Below are 20,268 nucleotides of genomic sequence, written 5' to 3'. Positions count from 1 at the left end.
GGATAAAATATTTTTCTCATCAATTTGACATTATGATTACATCATTGATGAAGAATAAAGGGAACTGATTATTCCAGAAGCTTCCAATTCCTTTCCTACTATGTTTTGGTGACACAATAATGCCAGTTGAGTAAATGCTATTTGATGTTGTTTGCTTTTTGTTCCTACTATCAGGTAATATGGAAAATTTCTTCTTCTTGCCAAAGTCTCCATTTTGGAAACACATGACCTTGGCTCTGTCTTGCACAGAAACAAATGTAAACGTAAAGAATTTCCAATCATATCAGAAACATAAGATACATTTATACAAAAAAAGAAAACCAAACAGGGGAAAGGTATTTCTATTGTGTTAAGAAAATCTTCAATGAGCTCACTAGACGTAACATTCTTTTGCTAATCCCAAAAAACCATCCTTGTCTTTACTATCAAATTACCAAGGAACTTCACTGTCAATCACAGGACACTAAAATTGAGGATTTAATCAATGAGTGAAAACACTTCAGGTGATCTCATAGTTCTCATAGGAATAAATTAAGTCCCAGATGAAGGACTATTCACATATTCTGTCAAGATGGATTTGGGATGCAGATGACTACTGGCCTATATGTGTATAAAAGTCATTGAGTAATCTTTTGAGACATTGATATAAGGCAGTGACAAATTAGAGAGAAAGAATGAGAATTGGTTTGTTTTCCACATTTCTTGTAGTTTTGCTTAATGTGATGAAATGAAAAGTGGTAGGGTGGGGTGGTGAATAATGATCGTGAGTTAAAAAAATGAGTAGGGTGTTCTACCCATCGATAAGCAGGAGGACCGAGCTATCGCAAACCTAGATTATTGATCTCTTGTTATTTTCATGATGACTTATTTCCCAATCATGAAATGAGTGATTTCCATTGCACCATATAGCCCACACCTTCCCTTTTCCCCTCATGCCCTCACCCTACCCATTCCAAAGAGGGGAGACAAGATGACATCAATGAGAACACATGCATACTGAAAGAATGCAAAGTATTGTTTTATTATTAATATAATTATAAGTACAGATTTCCAATGGCACAAATCACAATACCACTATCTGGCTTCTGCAATGGAATTTGTAAAATTTTTATAACATACTGAGCAATGGAATTTATGAAAAATAACAGAAAACTGAAAGAGCTTCATGTCCCATAATTTGGTCAGATTTTTTAATGACTCATTCATGGAAGAGTATAACACATTTCCTATAGGAGAATGGCACTCAGAAGACTATGTGAATAACCTATCTTTACTTCCATTGTTCCATCATTTTTCAGCCCAAATGGATAGTTCACCAAATTGATATCCATTTTCCTATAGTTAATGACCCCCAAGTATCTTTATATCATAACTAAAATCTAAACTTAGATAAAGATCTGCTTGCAAAACAAAAATACAAGTATGTGGCCCCTAGAGGGTTCACCAATTACTCAAGAATTTCTGACTCTCTAATAAACCTCTAGAGACTTCCTGAAGCTTGACACTGTGTTCTGAATAGTTCTGAACAGTAATGGGCACTCAAAATACTAATAATAAACTAACAAAAAGGTTTTTCCCCTTTTATCCCTTTCTCTTTCTATCCTTTTCAATTCTATCTCTAATATTTAACACAAAATGTTTCTTCTTCAAAATATTATACATTTCTATGATAACAGTTGGAAGAAAACAAAGAAATATAATCCTTTAGAGTTCCATTTGTATTTCTCATCAGACAATTTAACCTTTGAATCTTTGGACTATCTTAAATATAAGATTTACCTTATATTGGTGGGAATAGGAGCTGCTGGTTATGAACTTTAAATAGCTTTGAACCACCCTTACCGCAGGAAACAAACAATAAAAAAAGTTTTCAATTTGCATATATATATATATATGTATATATATTTGCATATGTATATATATATGAGAATGGGTATTTAGACAAGTAACAAGGAAAATAAGATATCTGTAATGCATAAATTGATGAATATTTCATAGTTTAAACATGAAAGATCTGAAAATCTTTATCCCATGAAATTGAATAATAAGCATGTTCCTGATTTTTGACATACTTTTGATATCTATGTCATGGACTCTATATGGAATGTCTTTAATAAATTACTTCCTATGGAAATATTTGACAAAAATAACTAACTTATACCTATCCATGAAATAATATATTAAAACTATGATACCCTTCACTCCCATAGTATATGCATTAGATGCAATATTATTGGCAAAATATCAATTTGAACATTCCTAAAATCAGTGCTCCCAATATTTTATATGCTTTTCCTTTGTTTCCTTTATCTTCTTCCCTTTATCTTTTCTTGGTGTTGCAGAAAGAAATGTGGAAAAGAGAAAGAAAGAGAGAAAGAAAGAAAGAAAGAAAGAAAGAAAGAATAAAAGAAAGAAAAGGAAAGAAGGAAAGAGGATAGAGAGAGAGACAGAGACAGAGAGACAGAGACAGAGAGGGAGAGAGACAGAGACAGAGAGAGACAGAGAGAGAGAGAGAGAGAGAGAGAAGGGGAGGAGAAAATAAAGAATGAAGGAAAAGAAAAAAGGGAAGGAGGGAGAAACAAAAGAAGGAAGAATAAAGGGATAGAGAAAGTAGAGGAAAGAGGAAAACTAAAGAAAGAATAAAAAGGAAGAAAGAAAGAAAGAAAGAAAGAAAGAAAGAAAGAAAGAAAGAAAGAAAGGAAGGAAGGAAGGAAGGAAGGAAGGAAGGAAGGAAGGAAGGAAGGAAGGAAGGAAGAAAGAAAGAAAGAAAGAAAGAAAGAAAGAAAGAAAGAAAGAAAGAAAGAAAGAAAGAAAGAAAGAAAGAAAGAAAGAAAAAGAAAAAGGAAATCTGTCTGTGTGAATTTTAGATTAGCTCAAATCTGGGAAATGAAGGTTTAAGACACTTAATTCTAGTGTAAGAATAAAGTGAGATAGCAAGAGCAAATTACACTTTACTGTCAATTGTTCTGTCAATATTTTTAGGATAATTTCAAAATGAAATTTATTAATTTCAAGAACTTTAGAATGGTTCACAAAGTAAAATAAAGAAAGATATTTAGCCTAGTTTCAACCCCTTAGATAAATCTAAGTTTCAAGAAGAATGTCAAATGGAACACTCTGATCTCACACACACACACAAAAAAGAATGCAGTATTTACTTGAAAAGTTTCTTTCATTTTACTATTTATTTTCAAAACAGGAGGAAATGATAGATAGCATGGCATAATGGATAAAGAGTACTCTGAATCAGTAAGAAATGTTTCAAAATTCTGGTTCTGGCACATAACTGACTGTGTTATCCTGGTAAAGTCACTTGTTTTCTTGGTGCTCTATGTCAATCTCTGAAACTATACATTTCAAAGAAATCCTTGATCATCAGTATTGGTAGAGGGAGTTTCCTCCATCTAAATGTTCTTTATATTGACAAGTGAAATTGGCTGCCTAGTCCTTATCTTTACAATAAAGAAAATAGAATAAAGAATTTTCAGAGAATTGCAACCTAATTGTCTCAAGCAAAGTTGACATTCTCATGCCCATTTGATGAAATATTCATGGCTGTTTAAAATAATTCTACAGTTATAAAAGTAGCAAAGTAATTAGTAGTTAGATAAGCTAAGACCTCCAATATCTTTATCTTTGGGGGGGGGGAGAGACAACTCATTATTTTGGAGTCAGAACTAAGTAACTGGTGATGTGCAAGGTGGCGTGGTGGAGAGCGTATATAATTCCCTTTCATTTCAAGTATTAGTTGTAGAATTAAAAAAAAAAATATTGACTCCAAAAAAAGAGCTGCTGAATTGTAATAGCCTCAATTCAGAGATGATATATTTCAAAAACATCAATTCTGCAGTTGTAGAAGAGGAGACAGAAGAGGGAGATTGAATTTAGAAGGGAAGAAATAATAAGGGATGATAGAGGTGGTAGGGATAGAGGAATAAGAGGTTGGCACTTCTTCTCTCTTCAAATAAATAACAAGCCTTGATTTTTGTTTTTGGTCTACCCTAATCTGGCAAAATTAGCAAAATGTGTAAGAAATTATCCGACTTATAGGTACACTATAATTGTAAATAGAGTTAAAAAAAAGTAATGGATGGAGCAATAGGCACTCATATACTCATCCCACTTACATATGTGTAAATATATATATAATATATTATATATAATATACAATATAATATATATAATATATATAATATATATGTTATATACACAGAGGTGTGTACTGCTAAATAAATGTATATTTGGGAAATTATATTTGTATAAACTGATATTTATATTTATGGAATAAGGACATAAAATATCAATTGCTTATATGCAATAGAATGTTATCATTGAACAGAATCACAGGGAGCTATCCAGAAAGATAAGTTCTGTCACATAAAAACGGTGTTTAGTAGAGATGAGATACTAAAGGAAAATACTAGAGGAATGCAATGCCATTTTTTGTAACTTTTTGAGTATCATATCAATGGTTCCTCAGAAGTGAAATTAAATCTGAAGGCTGATCCAATGACCAGACATCCATGATTTAAACCTATATGTATATATATATATATATATATATATATATATATATATATATATATATGTGTGTGTGTGTGTGTGTGTGTGTGTGTGTGTACATATGAACTGAGGTGGCACTAATAAGGGACTTTCCTGTCATCCATGGGGTAAGGCAGTGGAATAGTCTAGACCCTGGAAATAAGGATATTCTCAGAATTATTAATTGAATTAATTAATTCATTATTAATGAGAAATGAAAAGCAAGGAATAAAGAAAATTCACTCAAATTGTGCCACAGGATAAATGCAGTTGGAATTAGGGGACATACCAGAACTCCTGTACCAATTAAAACTTACCTTATCTGAGCAATGGGAATTAAATAGAAGCAATCAAACTAATCATCACTTACATTCCCTTTTTTATAAAAATAAGATTTACTAACAAAACATACAAACATATATGTATATCCACACATAAGTATACAGAGTCATTTACACTTAAGAATGTATTTATGTTAGAATTAAGAAAAAAGACAGGAGCATGGTCTTGGAGGTAGAGGGACCTGGATGAGTTTACACCTCTGTGAAATATTGGTTCTATGATCTGAACAATTCACTTAATTTCTCAGTTCTCCAGTTGACTTTCTAAGATTATATTCATAATGAAGATCTGAAGAGTTGGGGGGGGAATTTCCTAACATGGGCAAAATCACAATATTGAACCCCAGATCTATGGCACACACATATATGCCTGTGCATGTGTGTGTGTGTGTTACAACATAGCCATCATTCTAAATTCTAAGTATTTAAGGGTCCAAAAAGTGATTTCAAGAAAAATTTCAGTCTATTTTGATGGGTTTGGTAAAGGAATGTTTTGCTCCAAATGATATCAGGATTTTCTTCCTGCAGTATTATGTAATGCCTATATTCTCTTTTGCAATTAAATCATAAAGTGCCTCTGGAAATACAACTATTGCTGCCTAAAATCCTGATACTTTTTTGTGGCCAATACTGGGAATGTTGTCAACCTTTCCCTGAGGGGAATAAAATGTTAATTGTCACTCACAGAAAATTCTATTAAATGTATAATGTGGGTTTAGACTATAGAGTTCATATAATAACTTCAGTGTTTATAAAATGCTTTATGTAATTCTCATAAAAATAGACAGATACAAGATGAAAAGCACAGACAGATTTCAAATTGTACTGATGGAAGGCCCATATTGATGAGATGTATAAGTTGCAGATTAGGGTATTTTTAGACAGATAGTTCCAATCTATGATATATGTGGGAAAAGGGCTCAAGCTAATAGAGAGAAAAATTGAAGCTTATTGCCCTTTTTGTTGAAACCATCATGACGTCAGCTGTTGCCACATCAATGGACATTATTGTCATCATTATGGCTGATAATGCCAATGATAATAATGCATCCATGGTGAGCAGGGCATTTTTCATGACCGCAGTTGTGTTTATCGATAATGATCAGTTTATATTTATGTGGCAACTAGCAATGGAAGAGCTCAGAGTGGTTTCCCAACAGTAGCTCATTAATCATTTCAGCAGTGCTGCAATTTTGTTGGGGAGTTATTACCCCTGTTTTGTAGATGAAAAAAATGCTTCATAGAAGGGTCAAAGATATTTTTCAATTCAACATTTCATAAGTCAATCAATTTAGTTATAAACCTTAGAGATCTAGTTTTTACCAGCTGATGTAATGATGGGTTCAATGTAATATTGTCTTACCTGATCCACAACATCAAAATACTCCATGGATGAACTCTCCTCAATTATTTTTGCTACCTTTAAACTTAAGAGTACATATATATTGACTGAAACTATTAAACAATTATGTTCATTCCACTGTTCCAACACCCATTCACCACATTATCCCTCTCTCTCTCTCTCTCTCTCTCTCTCTCTCTCTCTCTCTCTCTCTCTCTCTCTCTGTCATTATTTATCCATTAAATTAGTAAAAATATTTTCATTCCAATTTTAAGGCACTTCATGTAGAATATAATAAGAATCCCCTCATGTTCCAAGTTAGAGATGATTTTTAAAAGTATTACTTTGATCACCTATTTTGGGGGTGTACTTGAACATGGATAGCTTCAATTGAGCATGGATTCAGAAACTGCAGATCTCTGGTTAAAAACAAAACAAATATTTATATAGCAGGGAAACCAGGGGAGAGTTATTTAAACTATATTAAACAGGATTGGAGGGAGAAGGGGGAGAGGGGGAATAATAATCAGGCAGACTGTCATCTGGTTGATTTTACTTTCCAAAGCTGATAATCATATATTCGTCAATAATTGCAATAAATTTTCCATACTTTATTCAGTGACATTTAAGCTTATCAAGAGAGATCACCTTAGCTTTGTATTAGTCTGTCTAAAAACAACCAAAGGAGAAAAAAACAGAGAGTAGGACTTTTCATGATGTAGTAAAAAGAGCAAAGGATTGTGAGGCAAATGTTCTTGGAGATACCTACTAACTAGGTTATCTTGGAAACTCCCTTCCCTTCTCTGGGCTCCATTGGCTGCAAGCATAAAAAGGAGGAAGTTGGGAAAACTGATTTTTATGTTTCCTCCAAGATGCAGATCTAGTCTTAAATGATTGAAGCATGTGGATCAAAATTAGCTAATCAGTGGCATACCCATTGGAAGTCAAGGATTCTACATGCCTAACAATAGTATTGGGAATATTTGGAATCTGTTTTTGTTTAATCGGGGAATAGCAACCTGAGAATCTGTAATTTTCATATATATATATATATATATATATATATATATATACATACATATGCATATACATATATAGTTACTGTAACAATATAATTGATTTCCTTTGAAACCCTCTGCATTTGATTTCATAAAGTTCAAATTATAATTCTTAGAAGAATCCATATGCTTCAACATGGTTTTAATAGGGGCCATGATTCTCACAAGAAGGAAAAGGAATACATTTTTAGACATACCTACTGTGCAAATTAGCACTTTAAAAATATTTTCTCATTTGATTCACACAACTCTAAGAGCTAGGTGCTATTATTGTTGATGAAACTGAGACCAATGGATATAAAATATAGCAATCAGTCATCATCCAAATAGCAAGTTCCTAATCCTGAATTTGAGTCTTCCTGACTTTGGGTCCTGTGCTCCTGATTTATACCGTCTGCCAAGGCATGGGGAAGTCGTGGTATTCATTGCTGGAAAACAGACCTATACTAATAAATTTCCAAACTTCACAAATATTGAAATATAAATAACATTGATATAAAATCTATTCAAAGAACTTGGGGTCAAGTCTTATATCTTATATGGTTGTGTAAGTCTGGCAAGTCACTTAAACCTTTTGTGGCTCAATCAAAGTCTTGAGTTTATATACTGCATAAACAATAGGATTTAAGATTTATGGAATAGTGAGTACCCCAACTGGGAAGTCATCCAATTTAACAAAATCACAGATCACTCTCATACTATATACATATATATAATATATACATATAAATTATATATATATATTATATGTGTGTGCACATATATGTGTAGGAATATAAATATTATATATATGCTCATATATATACATATATTTATACCACACATATTATATTATCACTTTTATTAACTTTACTATCTGCAATGCAGATAGAGAATAGTTCTTTAAAACTTTCTCTCAATATGATACAGCTAAAATTTCCCACTGATAAAATATATACTCCAGGTAAAATAAAAGCTCCTTGAAGGCAAGACTTGTTTCTTTTTTGTATTGAGTGCCCAACACTTGACACATATAAATTGTGTCTAGTGACTGATGTGAAATGGTTGCGTATTTGCCAAGGACAGATCCATGCTGCTACCTGTACACATCCTTGTCTACAAGTAGGTGCTGTGCTGACTCAGACACCAAAGTTGAAAATGTGCCCTCCCTTAGGTAGTAACCATGAGAACTGATCTCCATTCTATCTAAATATCTCTATATTCAAATTATCGAGCCCATGTTTAGAAATAACTCATTCTTCATTGTGTTAGTCAAGTACAGCTTTGGAGTGCCTAGAGTTTATAATGATTCTAGTTCCATGAAAACTTCTTCATGGTTGTATCTACTTTGTGTTCATTTTCAATGGATCTAGAACAGAAGTGAGGGGAGAAGACAATGCAGAAAACTAAGACCCTATAGCTTTTAATCTTTCCAAGATCATAGAAAAATGGCAAAGGCCAAGACCTTAATGCATTTCATTTGCTTCCAGAGACAGCATTTTTCACAGTATAGCCTACTGACTAGAAAGGGAAGCATTTTTGAATGGCAATGAAATTGTATAGAGTTGGAGAAAAATAGGAAAAATCTAGAATGATTCATGATGACTACAGAAAAAGAAAACTGAAGAAATGATCAGTGATGTTAAAAATGTTCATTTGCATAGAATTATTGGGGAAAGTCGATTTGGTCATATGGGATGATAACTAGTCATTGTTTTATCTATCATCCTAGCTTTTCATTGCAATGAATTTTCCTAGAATCATAGATTTCAAGTTAGAAGGAATGTCTGTTGGTTTTTTTTAGTCATTTCTGTAATTCCCATGGACTATACCATGCCAATGCTATCTATGGTGTTTTCTTGGTAAAGATAAGTTAATCAACCTCCTATGCAATTGTTTTAGTGATGGGGAATCTGAAGTTGAAAGAGCTTAATTGACTTGTCTGGGGACATATAATTAGTAGGAAATGCAAAATTTGAAACTAGGTCTTCCTGAGTCCAAGCTCAGAGTGCTATCCTCTATTAATAGTGCCTCTACATATATTACCTTTAAAATATCTATATTGATTTCAATAGGGGGGATTAAACCTATAATTTCATTGTTATATGAATTCTGGCATAAAATTATTTCCATTCCAATAGACAAGAGAATTCTGAATAGGTTTGTTTTCCAATGTTGCTTGAAACATTTTTTATAATTATCTTAGCCAGGGTCATATAACCACTATGTATCAGAGACTGAACTGTAATTCAATCATCCCTGACTTTGCATCTGCCCAACTGTCCACTGTGCTATGATGCAACTCTGAAGTGTTCTATTAAAATAATTGTGTATATATATGCAATGTATATAGATAAATACGTTTATATATGTATGCTCATATATATGATGTACACACATATACAAATCAGTGAAGTCACAAATCTAATAAAATATTTTAAATGCTTTCTTCAACACATAAGTTTGCCTCCTCTCCAGCTTGTAATGGATTCAAAGAATTCCGGTTTCTGAAATAAGTACATCCAATATCCCTGATATTTAAGTTCCAGAAGAAAAACTTGTCAGAGGCAGATAGCCAGATAGATAGATGGATAGAGAGATGAGAGAGAGAGAAAGGGAGGGGAGGGGTAAAGAGAGCTACCTCTCTCTCTACCTCTACATCTATCTATACAAATATTGGCAATCTTCTGGTTGAAGCCAAGTTCCCATTCTCTGAGCCTAGCACCTCAGCTGGCTCAAAGTGGATCTAAACAGATGCTTTTCAGAGGGTAGATGAATGGTTTGGCATTGAATCCTTCAAGTTTTTGATATGTTTCCCATTCCTTTAACCTTCAATTATCATGCATGAGCTCTGGTTCACCCAATCCTCAGTACGCCTATTGCTTGCTAAGATATTTACTTTGACACTGTCATAAAGATCTATTCCAATGGTTAACATTTTAATGGTCAAATTTATTTGAATCTTTATGTATCTCAGTAGGAAAACCTAACCTGCTTAAATCTGTTATTGAACACGTCTCATGGCCTTGACCCTTTCTTAAAAGTTTCTGGGAGAGGGTTTGCTACGTGGATAATCATTTCTCTCCCACAGGACACAATTTTCAGGTTCTTATCTTAGGCTTAACATTCTAAAGCACTAGGATTTAAAGGTAAAAAGTATCATGGTGATATCCATTTTACTATTAATCTGTGTTGGTGAACACAGTCAATATCCCCAAATGGTTTCAACTATCATCTTAGAGTTGTTTTACCTTAAAGGAAACTTCAAAACTCTTAAATTTTGCCATTGACGTTGTGTTTTATCAGTGATAAGACTGTCCCATTTTCCTAGACATTCACTTCATGGGTTAACATCTGTAATGCCCCAGTGACAAAGCCCCATATTTTAATATGACCATTTAGGACCCTTCAGTCATTTCGAGATTTCTATGTGTTATTTTGATTTTAGAGGACCAACATATTTCAAGAGCGTAAAATCACATATACAGTATTGACTGAAAATATTGCCTCTAAACAACATATTGGAAAAGAGTTGGAAAAGACAATTTATGAGTCAGTTCAAGAATATGAGAATAATACATTTCTGAGTAATGTTGATAGCACAAGAAAGAAGATAAGGAGTAAGGTAAGAAACATTGATTACCGCTTTGTACTCCAAGGCTGATAGTGAGCCCCTCATCTCCTATATTATTCTCATTTCCCCCCAAAGCTCCCATGCACAGAGTCTAATATGTAACCTGGAGAAGACAGGGTCAAATATTAGACTAATGGCTTCTCTAAGAACAAAAGGATTTTAAAGCTACACTACCTGAAGGACCTTGGTTTCACTTCCATTGTCTCCTTGGCAAATTGCTTATAGATGTCAATTTATTGTTTCATGGCCTACAGATATTTAGGAACAGTATACACTGAAAAATATTAAGGTCATTCATAAAAAAAATGAGGTTTTAAAAACCCAAAAGTTTTGGATACAACTGGGAATGTTGATGAAAAGCCAAATTTTGAAATCTCTAAGTTGATACTTGAATAAACTCTTTGAGAAAGACAACTTATTTGGGGGAATGATTTTCCCTATTTTCTTTTAATACCCAGAATCCATTTATGTAGTTAAACACAATTTTAGTGGGACAGAAGAGTAAGATGTTATGATATTAGGAAATCATAGAAATGTTAAATAACCAATAGAAAATGAACTAGTCCTCCAAGAAGACCAAGAGGCTTAATGGGTAAGAAAGGCATCCAGTCACACATGAGTTGCTATACATGTCTTTCTTTTTTTTCCACTTATTTTCGCGAACCAAAATGAAAGTGATGACTTAGGAAAAACAATGTTGTAGAGTATTTTTGAAGACTATTGCAAACCATCCATATCCTACAATGTTACTAACACAATATGTTTTTTCTTTACAACATTGTCTATATTTGTGTGTAGGGGTGACTGTTTATGAGATGAGGGATAATAGGTCTGGGCTTACCACCCTCTGATGCTTGCATAATTATATTACCTTTCCAGGCCACTGAAGTGCTGCCATTCAGGAACATGGAAAAAGTCAAAGCCTAAAGTGTCTACAAAATAGTTAAAGGAACTAGGAAAGTGAGAGTTTGCACCTAGCTAGATAATAGAAAAAAGATAAGGATTGCATAGTCAAACAGAGTCTGAAATCTTGGAACCAGTAAAAATAGAGACAAGCTAACAATGAAAATCCCAAGAAATGCAAATGAACCCACCCCAGAGTTAATGCATCCCTATTAAAAACAGAACAAAAACAAAATACAAAACAAAAATAGAATCACTCACCAACTTTAAAAACCATCACAGTTTAATCCTTAAAAGATTAAAATAAGGTGCTTCTTTCAAGGCTTAGATTTCTCTTTTCCTAGATTTTATCATGGTAGTTTTTTCTTTTAATTAAAATAAAAGGTTAAAATCATAGACACATAGACTTGGAACTAGAGAGGTCCTTAGGAGCCATCTAATCCAACCCTCTTCATTTTTCAGATAAAGAAACTGAGGTTCTGAGAAGCTTAGAAAGTTTGCTCAAGGTCATACAGGTAAGTCAATACACAGACAACCAAATTTGAACTCAGATTCTCTGACTGAAGATGAAGTGTTCTTTCCATTGTACTCCACCATGTCTCCTTCTTGAAATTTCTTGTTTAACTTAAGGTCATTTTTCTTTTAGTGACTAATTTTCAATGACAAAATTAAAATGAAACACTCAGAGACAGAAGCAGCCACTGGTTTATTCTGTAATGACCCCTTCATTGCAAAATAAATAAATAAATAAAATTATTTAAGGGTGGAAGAAAAGTCTTTCATACGGTGAGAGAAGTGGTTCTATTTAACAAAAGATCAATAAAATGTCATGAGAAAAAGCAAGAAAATGTAACTATTTGGACTGTTTTTTTTTTCTTTTTGGTGGATCAACACATTAAAGTTATGTCTTCTCTCTCTAGCCATACTCCGTGAATAAACAGTGAGGGAACCTGCCAGGCTAATCACAGTGGAAAAACACTAACTGCAAACACTGTGGCTGATGAATCTATTATTTGAAAGTGTTTTAATTCCTTCTATCAGTATATTCCTCATTAATAATGATTTGTTTCATGTCTGTTTTCCATTCATTGCAATTGGATTGCCAAATATTATGCATATGCACATACATATCCATGTGTATAAATACATATTTACCCTATTGCACTTGCAAATCAAATTGGAGTAGAAATCTCTCTGCATACATACAAATATAGACATGTATATATGCACTCATATCTTTATGCAGTATCCATCACTATTTTTCCTTTCTCTAATTTGACTTGCAAGTCCTATATGGTATATAATCATTATTAAAAAGTGAATATTTTTTGACTGTGGCATCAAAGACAATAGCATTATATCCTATGGTCTCTGTCTGGTGACTGCTGGATCCTCTTGCATATCCAATACAATCTAGGTCATTATTATTTCAGTTTCTTGGACAGCTTAACAACTGAGACAATCTTATTGTATGTATAAAATATCAGGAACCTAAGAAAATGTGACTGTCTAATTTTAGCTAATAAACTTCTCTTTTAGAAATTATTTTAGGAAAAATGGTATCGAAATTTTAAAAATATAGATACATAACTGGTTTCTGTTGCTAGGTAGGGTTTTCTTATGTTTGACATTTCAATATTTCCTCTCATAAATAGTCTACTATGGATCCTTGGTTTTTTTGAGAGGAAAAATGATTTTTAAATCAAATCAGTTTCTTTGAGCCCCTATTAAAGTAACCCTACATAAATAGTTCTCCAAACTTTCTGGAATTGGAAGGAGAAAGCTATAATATGAAAAAATAGGAACAATCACAATAATGGATATTAAATCTAGTAAAATGTGGCTTAATGTTGGGTGTGTTGTTAACCAGGTTTGGCTTTGGCTAAAACAATTTCTTTCCTCAAGACTCGGTTGCCTGGATTGCAAAATGATGGAATTGAACTTGGTGATCTCGATTGTCCCTACTAGCTCTCAATTGCCTTTCTGAATTGTCTTCCTATTTCGTATATCTCCAAAGGGAAGAAACAAGCATCAGTCACTAGGTAAATTAAGGATACCCAATTAATTTAGTAGAGAGAATGATCTTCCTTTTTCATTCCATCTTGTTCAGTGGGTACAAAATACAAGGCATCAGTAGGGAGAAGGTTCTTCATTAATGTTAGCATTGTAAAGGGCAAATGAGGGCTCAAATCCCATCAAGCCTTATAGAACTTATAGACTTCCACTACCACCCAGTATGCAGATAGGAATTTAGAACTTGGGTGTCTAATTTCTTACTAACTCTAGAGGTGTTTCAAATGTACACAGTGAGCTCAAAAGTTAACCATTGCAATTCTTTTCAATATTTCTCATTGTGTTAATTTGTAAGTAATTTCAACTTCAGTTATTTGCCCCAAAGTGTTTTAATTACTGGCCAGTTTAGACCAGTTGGAGGAGAGACAGTTAAAGACTAGGTAAAATTACTATATTGTTTAGCTGATATAGAAACAGTGGGAGGGGGTGGAGGATGTTGTGAATCACATGGCTCTAAATTGTCATGGAAAATTTCTTTTCCAAAGGCAAGTACTTGAAAATAGAATCTGAGACAGCCCCCTGCCACTCCTGAGCCTCTCCTTTTACTGGAGTAGTGGGATGATAGTGTCACCATAATCATTCATGTGTTCAGGTTAACTTTGTCTTAGAAAGAATACTATGAATTTATCACTAATTATGAGCTGGGGCAACAACTAAGGAAGCTGCAAGGTTTTCTTTTAATCTTGTCTTTATTATGTACCCACAATATATCTTAAGATCCCTAGGATTCAAAAATGTGCATCCATCTCTGATGATGTTTCTTCCCTCAAACCTTAAGTACAAATGCAAAGAGGCAATGCCTTAATGTATTGTTTTGAGACAATCCATGAAGCTAAATGTATGGAAAGAGAAAATAGCTAAAATGCAATCCATAGCCCCTCTCTGTAACAGTATTTGAGGTCAGCTTTTGTAGAAGAGATTAACAATACATCATTTCTTTCTGGGATCACACCAGCCATGACAGACAGCTCATCCCATGCCTGGAATTGTATAATGGCTAAATCACCTATAGTATCACAGCCCATTAGAGGCTTCCCTTTGACATATAGTTACAATTACACAAGTCCTCTGATGCCCAACAACTAGCCACTACTCAAACATAATATGCCTTTAAAAACAAACCAGGAAAAAAAAAGAGTGGCACAGGCCCTTGTGATGACAGGGAAAAATCCCAAATGAAAACAATATTAATAATAATAATAATAATTAATAATAATAATAATAAAACCTCCTTGCATTTTAGCAGAACAGACTCCTGACATTCTCTAGGTTGGTAAAAAGTTTGAGAAGGAAAGTAAAACGTGGCAGGTATCCCTGTGTGTTAGACATAACTATCACCTGCTAAAGTTAGAAACTGAAACATTTACAGCAAAATCAACCCTTGGTCAATTTCTCTTTGGTTTAGATCCTCTTCAAATCCAAAAATTTTGGTATTTTTTTATTAACATGACCCCTCCTTCATTCATATATCTTTAAAAGAAACAAATCAACAAACAAACCAGAAAACCAAGAACCAGACATCAAATCTATACCAAAAAAAAATGAAAGAAAGAAAAAAAAAAGAAACAACAAAACAGTTCATAAAAGTCCAACCCCTATGTACAAACTTTAAGAAGTAGATGCCGTAACACGGAGGTTTATTCCAACTTAATCTCATCCTTGAATGAACTTCCTTCAAGTCTCAACTCCTTTAAAAATAACCACAGTCACTTTCCTGGTGGTTGTAATTTAATTAAATAACCTTTCACACTGAGCAAAACCCCAAAGCAAAAGGCTCATTAATCTTTCTAGTGATTAGAGACACCTCAAGAGCTTCAAACATTTACCTCTCCTTCCCAGGAGCTGAAATGCTTTTAGGAGGATCATGGTTCATACCTCACATTCCCTGGAGCCAGAGATGGTGTATGTGCAAGGCCCCGATCCATTAACTGATACATCCATGGTCTCAGAGTTTGTTGGCTTGTAGTCCACGTAATACTCCTGTAACGGGGAGTTCATTTGTCTTTCCGATTCTCTGGCCTTTTTCCTGCGCCTCTTCATGAGAGAATGCTGTTGGAGTTGCTTCATGCTGGCCGGATAACGCTTCCAAGAGACGTAGATGACCAAGAGGATCATCGCCACCGAGAGGAAGAGGGCCACGCTGCCAGCTATGATTTTGTGGAAGGACACGTGCTCATATTCTGGCTCTGAGCCAGGCAAGGGGAAACTGGAGGAAGGACTCGGGGTGAATGGAGTCGGTTGGGTGGTTTCCAGTTTGGAGACGGTGGGTTTGAGGATGACCAGAGGCTTCTGGGGAGTTTGTGGGGCCTGCTGGGACTTCTCTGTCACCACCACCTGGATCTCAGCACAGATATTATAGGTTTCTACAGCATCGCTGACCTTCTCCCCCTGGATCTGCTTGGGGCCTGCACATATCATGGTGCTCTCCTTATTCCCTTTGAAATTCTTTAGCCAAGAAAAAAGAGGGCAAATGATGCGGCTACATTCCCACATGTTCCCTGACAAGGTGATGGATATCAAGGAGATCCAGGCATTGACAGTCTCCTGCGAGATGTTGGTGAGCTTGTTGGAATCCAGATTCAGCTTCTGCAGGTTGGGCAGGCATTTAAAAGTGCCCGGCTCGATCCCCTGGATGTCATTCCCTGACAGGTCCAAGTTGTGCAGGGAGCTCCAAGTCCACGTCAAGCCTTGGCTGATGGAGCGGATCCGGTTCCACTGTAAGTAGATGGAGCGCAGGTTGAAGAGGCGGGGGAAGTGCGCGAAGTTGATCTTAGAAAACTGGTTGTGCTCCAGGTGGAGCTCCTTCAGCTTCAAGAGGCCAGCAAAGGCATTCCGGGACAGGCTGCGCAGGCGGTTGTAGCCCAGGTCCAGAAAATCCAGATTCCGACAGTCTTGGAACACTCGGATGGGCACCGTCTTCAGCGAGTTGGACCTCAGGTGCAAGATGATGAGCTTGCGGAGGCCCTTGAACTGCTCCGACTGCAAGGTCTGCAGCTTGTTGTAGGACAGGTCCAGGTTGCGGAGGTTGGGCACCGGGTGGAAGGTCTTGTTGTGCAGGTGGGTGATCTTGTTGGAGCTCAGGATGAGTTCCTTCAGCCTCCGGATGCCCTGGAAGGCGTCCTCGTCCACGGAGCTGATGTAATTGTGGTCCAGATAGAGCCACACGAGCTGATTCAGCCCTGCGAACTGATTGGCTTTCAGTTTCTGGATGCTGTTGAAGCGCAGGGACAAGCCCTGGGAGCCCCCGGAGATGTTCCTGGGGATGTCTGCGAAGGCGTGCGACTCGCAGTAGACGATCTTGCCATCGCAGCGGCAGTTCCTGGGGCAAGGTCTCTGAGCGCCCGTGAGCATCACCAACAGGACTGTGGGCAGCAGGACCAGGACCACGCTCATGCCTCGCAGCTGCTGGATTAAATGGAAACCTGCCGAAGCGAAGAAGGAGAACAAGTGGGCAACGGAGGCTGCGGAAATCGCTCCCTGGCAGCTTTCGGGGGCGGGGGGGGGGGGGGAGGGGCTCGGGTGGCTCCGGCAGGTGGGGAGGTGCAATGGCAGTTCCCAACTTCTCTCCCCCCCCCCCTTCCTAAGGCATGGTTTTCCTTATCACTGCCTGGGAGCTCTTAAGGAAGTGTCTCTTTCTTGATGCTCAATTACTTCGGGAATGATTTATGGGTCTCCGGAGCTGGGCACAGCGTCCTCGAGGCCCAGCGTGCGGATGTTCGTGGGCACGCTACGTGGCGCGGAGCTTCTGATCTCCAGATACCTCCTTCCTAACAAGGAACATATTTGTCATGTCACCCTGCTGAATCCTAGCCTTGGAGGCGAGTGAAGGGTGACAGGGAAGTGAAGGGTGGCAGGGAAGTGAAGGGTGGCAAGGAAGTGAAGGGTGCCAGGGGAGTGAAGGGTGGCAAGGAAGTGAAGGGTGGCAGGGAAGTGAAGGGTGGCAAGGAAGTGAAGGGTGGCAAGGAAGTGAAGGGTGCCAGGGGAGTGAAGGATGGCAAGGAAGTGAAGGGTGCCAGGGGAGTGAAGGATGGCAAGGAAGTGAAGGGTGCCAGGGGAGTGAAGGGTGGCAAGGAAGTGAAGGGTGGCAGAGAAGTGAAGGGTGGCAGGGAAGTGAAGGGTAGCAGGGAAGTGAAGGGTGGACAGGAAGTGAAGGGTGGCAAGGAAGTGAAGGGTGGCTGGGAAGTGAAGGGTGCCAGGGGAGTGAAGGATGGCAAGGAAGTGAAGGGTGGCAGGGAAGTGAAGGGTGGCAGGGAAGTGAAGGGTGGCAGAGAAGTGAAGGGTGGCAGGGAAGTGGAGGGTGGCAAGGAAGTGAAGGGTGGCCAGGAAGTGAAGGGTGGCAAGGAAGTGAAGGGTGGCTGGGAAGTGAAGGGTGCCAGGGGAGTGAAGGGTGGCAAGGAAGTGAAGGGTGGCCAGGAAGTGAAGGGTGGCAAGGAAGTGAAGGGTGGCAGGGAAGTGAAGGGTGGCAAGGAAGTGAAGGGTGGCCAGGAAGTGAAGGGTGGCAAGGAAGTGAAGGGTGGCTGGGAAGTGAAGGGTGCCAGGGGAGTGAAGGGTGCCAGGGGAGTGAAGGGTGGCAAGGAAGTGAAGGGTGGCCAGGAAGTGAAGGGTGGCAGGGAAGTGAAGGGTGGCAGGGAAGTGAAGGGTGGCAGGGAAGTGAAGGGTGCGAGGGGAGTGAAGGGTGCGAGGGGAGTGAAGGGTGCGAGGGGAGTGAAGGGTGCCAGAGGAGTGAAGGGTGCCAGGGGAGTGAAGGGTCGCTTCTGGGGCCTTCAAGGGGAGGGGAGGGGAGGGGAGGGAAGGGGGAAGGGGGGTTCTTTAATAAGCCACTGTTTAGAAATCCTGAGTGGAGTGGGAGGGGGTCCTTAATAGATTACCCTTTACAAATCCTTCCTGAGTGGGGTGGGGGGGTGAGGGGGAGGGCCTTACTAAGTCACTATTTAGAAATCCTTTTTGCCTGGGGGGAAGGGAAAGGGAAGGAGTTACTCAATAAATCCCCATTTAGAAATCCATTCTGACTGGGGTGGGGGGAAGAATGGAGAGGGAGGAGTTCCTTAATAAACTACCTTAGAAATCCTTCCTGACTGGGGGGGGGGGGGGAGGGAAGGAGAGAGGGGGGCTGTTTTATAAACCACCATTTACAAATCTTTCCTGACTTGGGGGGGGAATGGAGATGGGGGTTCCTTAATAAACCACCACTTAGAAATTCTTCCTGACTTGGGGGGTAAGAGAGAGAGAGAGGGTGTTCCTTACTAAGCCACCATTTAGAAACCCTTCTTGCCTGGGGAAAAGGATTGGGGGGGGGGGGGTTCCTTAATAAACCTCTATTTAGAAATCCTTCCTGACGGGGGGGAGGGGGAGAGGGAAGAGGGGTTCCTTAATAAACCACCATTTAGAAATCCTAACAGTGGGGGAAGAGGGGTTCCGAAATAACACACCATTTAGAAATACTGACTGGGGGGGGGGGAAGGAAGGGAATTCCCTAATAAATCACTACTTAGAAAATTTTCTTGACTGGGTGGGGGGGAGAAGGGCTCCTTAAACTACCATTTAGGAATCCTTCTTGACTTGAGGGGGGGGATAGGGAAGAGGGGTTCCTTAATAAACCACCGTTTAGAAATCCTGATGGGGGAGGGAAGAGGGGTTCCTTAATAAATCAGCCCTTAGAAATCCTTCCTGCCTGGGGGGGAGAGGGAAGGGGGTTCCTTATTAAACCACCATTTGAAAAGCCTTCCTGACTGGGGGGGGGGGGGAGGGAAATGGGTTCCCTATTAATCCGCCATTTAGAAAACCTTCCTGATTGGGGGGGGGGGATGTGATTGTTTAACATAACCGAAGAGACAAGAGTTCATATATCGCAAAGTTTCCCCTACTGGAAAATGGGTGCCCCCCCCCAAATAAAGCTGGGCTGCTAAGTGTGAGAGCCGGCTTGGGGCCGGATCCCGGCTGCCAATGGAGCCCCTGGCAGACTAATAAGGCAGAGCGGCAATTGGAGCCTCTTAATAAATGCCTACGTAATAAAGCCCCGAGAAACCAAGTGCGTTTTGTGGGGTCCCTGCTCCCTGCTCCCCAGGAGGCGAGCGGCGGATGCAGAGGATGCTGCAAAGTTTTCCCCAACCGAGGTTCATCCAACGCCTCTCGCCCTGGCAAGAAATGGTCCGTGGAGAAGAGTTCGCTTAGTGAAGGCAGCCAAGCCAGTCTCTCTTTCCTAGCCAGGGCCAGCTTTAGGGGACAGAGAAGAGAACCCTTTCTCTCCCCCCCCCCCCATTGCAGCCCCCTCGCCCCCCAGTCACATCAGGACTGCTGGCTTCCCACAAAGTTGGCCGCCGTGTAGCAGCCAGGTTCCATTGCCCTGCCATTTGCATTTTAAAGCTTTTCCCTCCTCTAGAGTGGTTTTATTATTTC

General features: G+C 38.3%; 1 protein-coding gene across 1 annotated transcript in view; it reads right to left on the bottom strand.

The window, feature by feature from the left end:
• Positions 1-17,337, bottom strand: part of LRRTM4 (leucine rich repeat transmembrane neuronal 4) — a gene marked incomplete at its 5' end in the record, with an annotated part of 950,043 nt that extends 932,706 nt beyond the window's left edge. The window contains one exon of the mRNA XM_074215815.1: positions 15,748-17,337. Coding sequence (XP_074071916.1) covers positions 15,748-17,337 — 1,590 coding nt within the window. The remainder of the gene's footprint in view (positions 1-15,747) is intronic.
• Between the last annotated feature and the right edge of the window lie 2,931 nt (positions 17,338-20,268).

This window comes from Macrotis lagotis, chromosome 1 (genome assembly GCF_037893015.1).
Source record: "Macrotis lagotis isolate mMagLag1 chromosome 1, bilby.v1.9.chrom.fasta, whole genome shotgun sequence".
Lineage (NCBI taxonomy): Eukaryota > Metazoa > Chordata > Mammalia > Peramelemorphia > Peramelidae > Macrotis > Macrotis lagotis.
The sequence above is the reverse complement of the archived record's forward strand: the minus strand, read 5'-3'. Positions and strand labels throughout refer to the sequence as shown.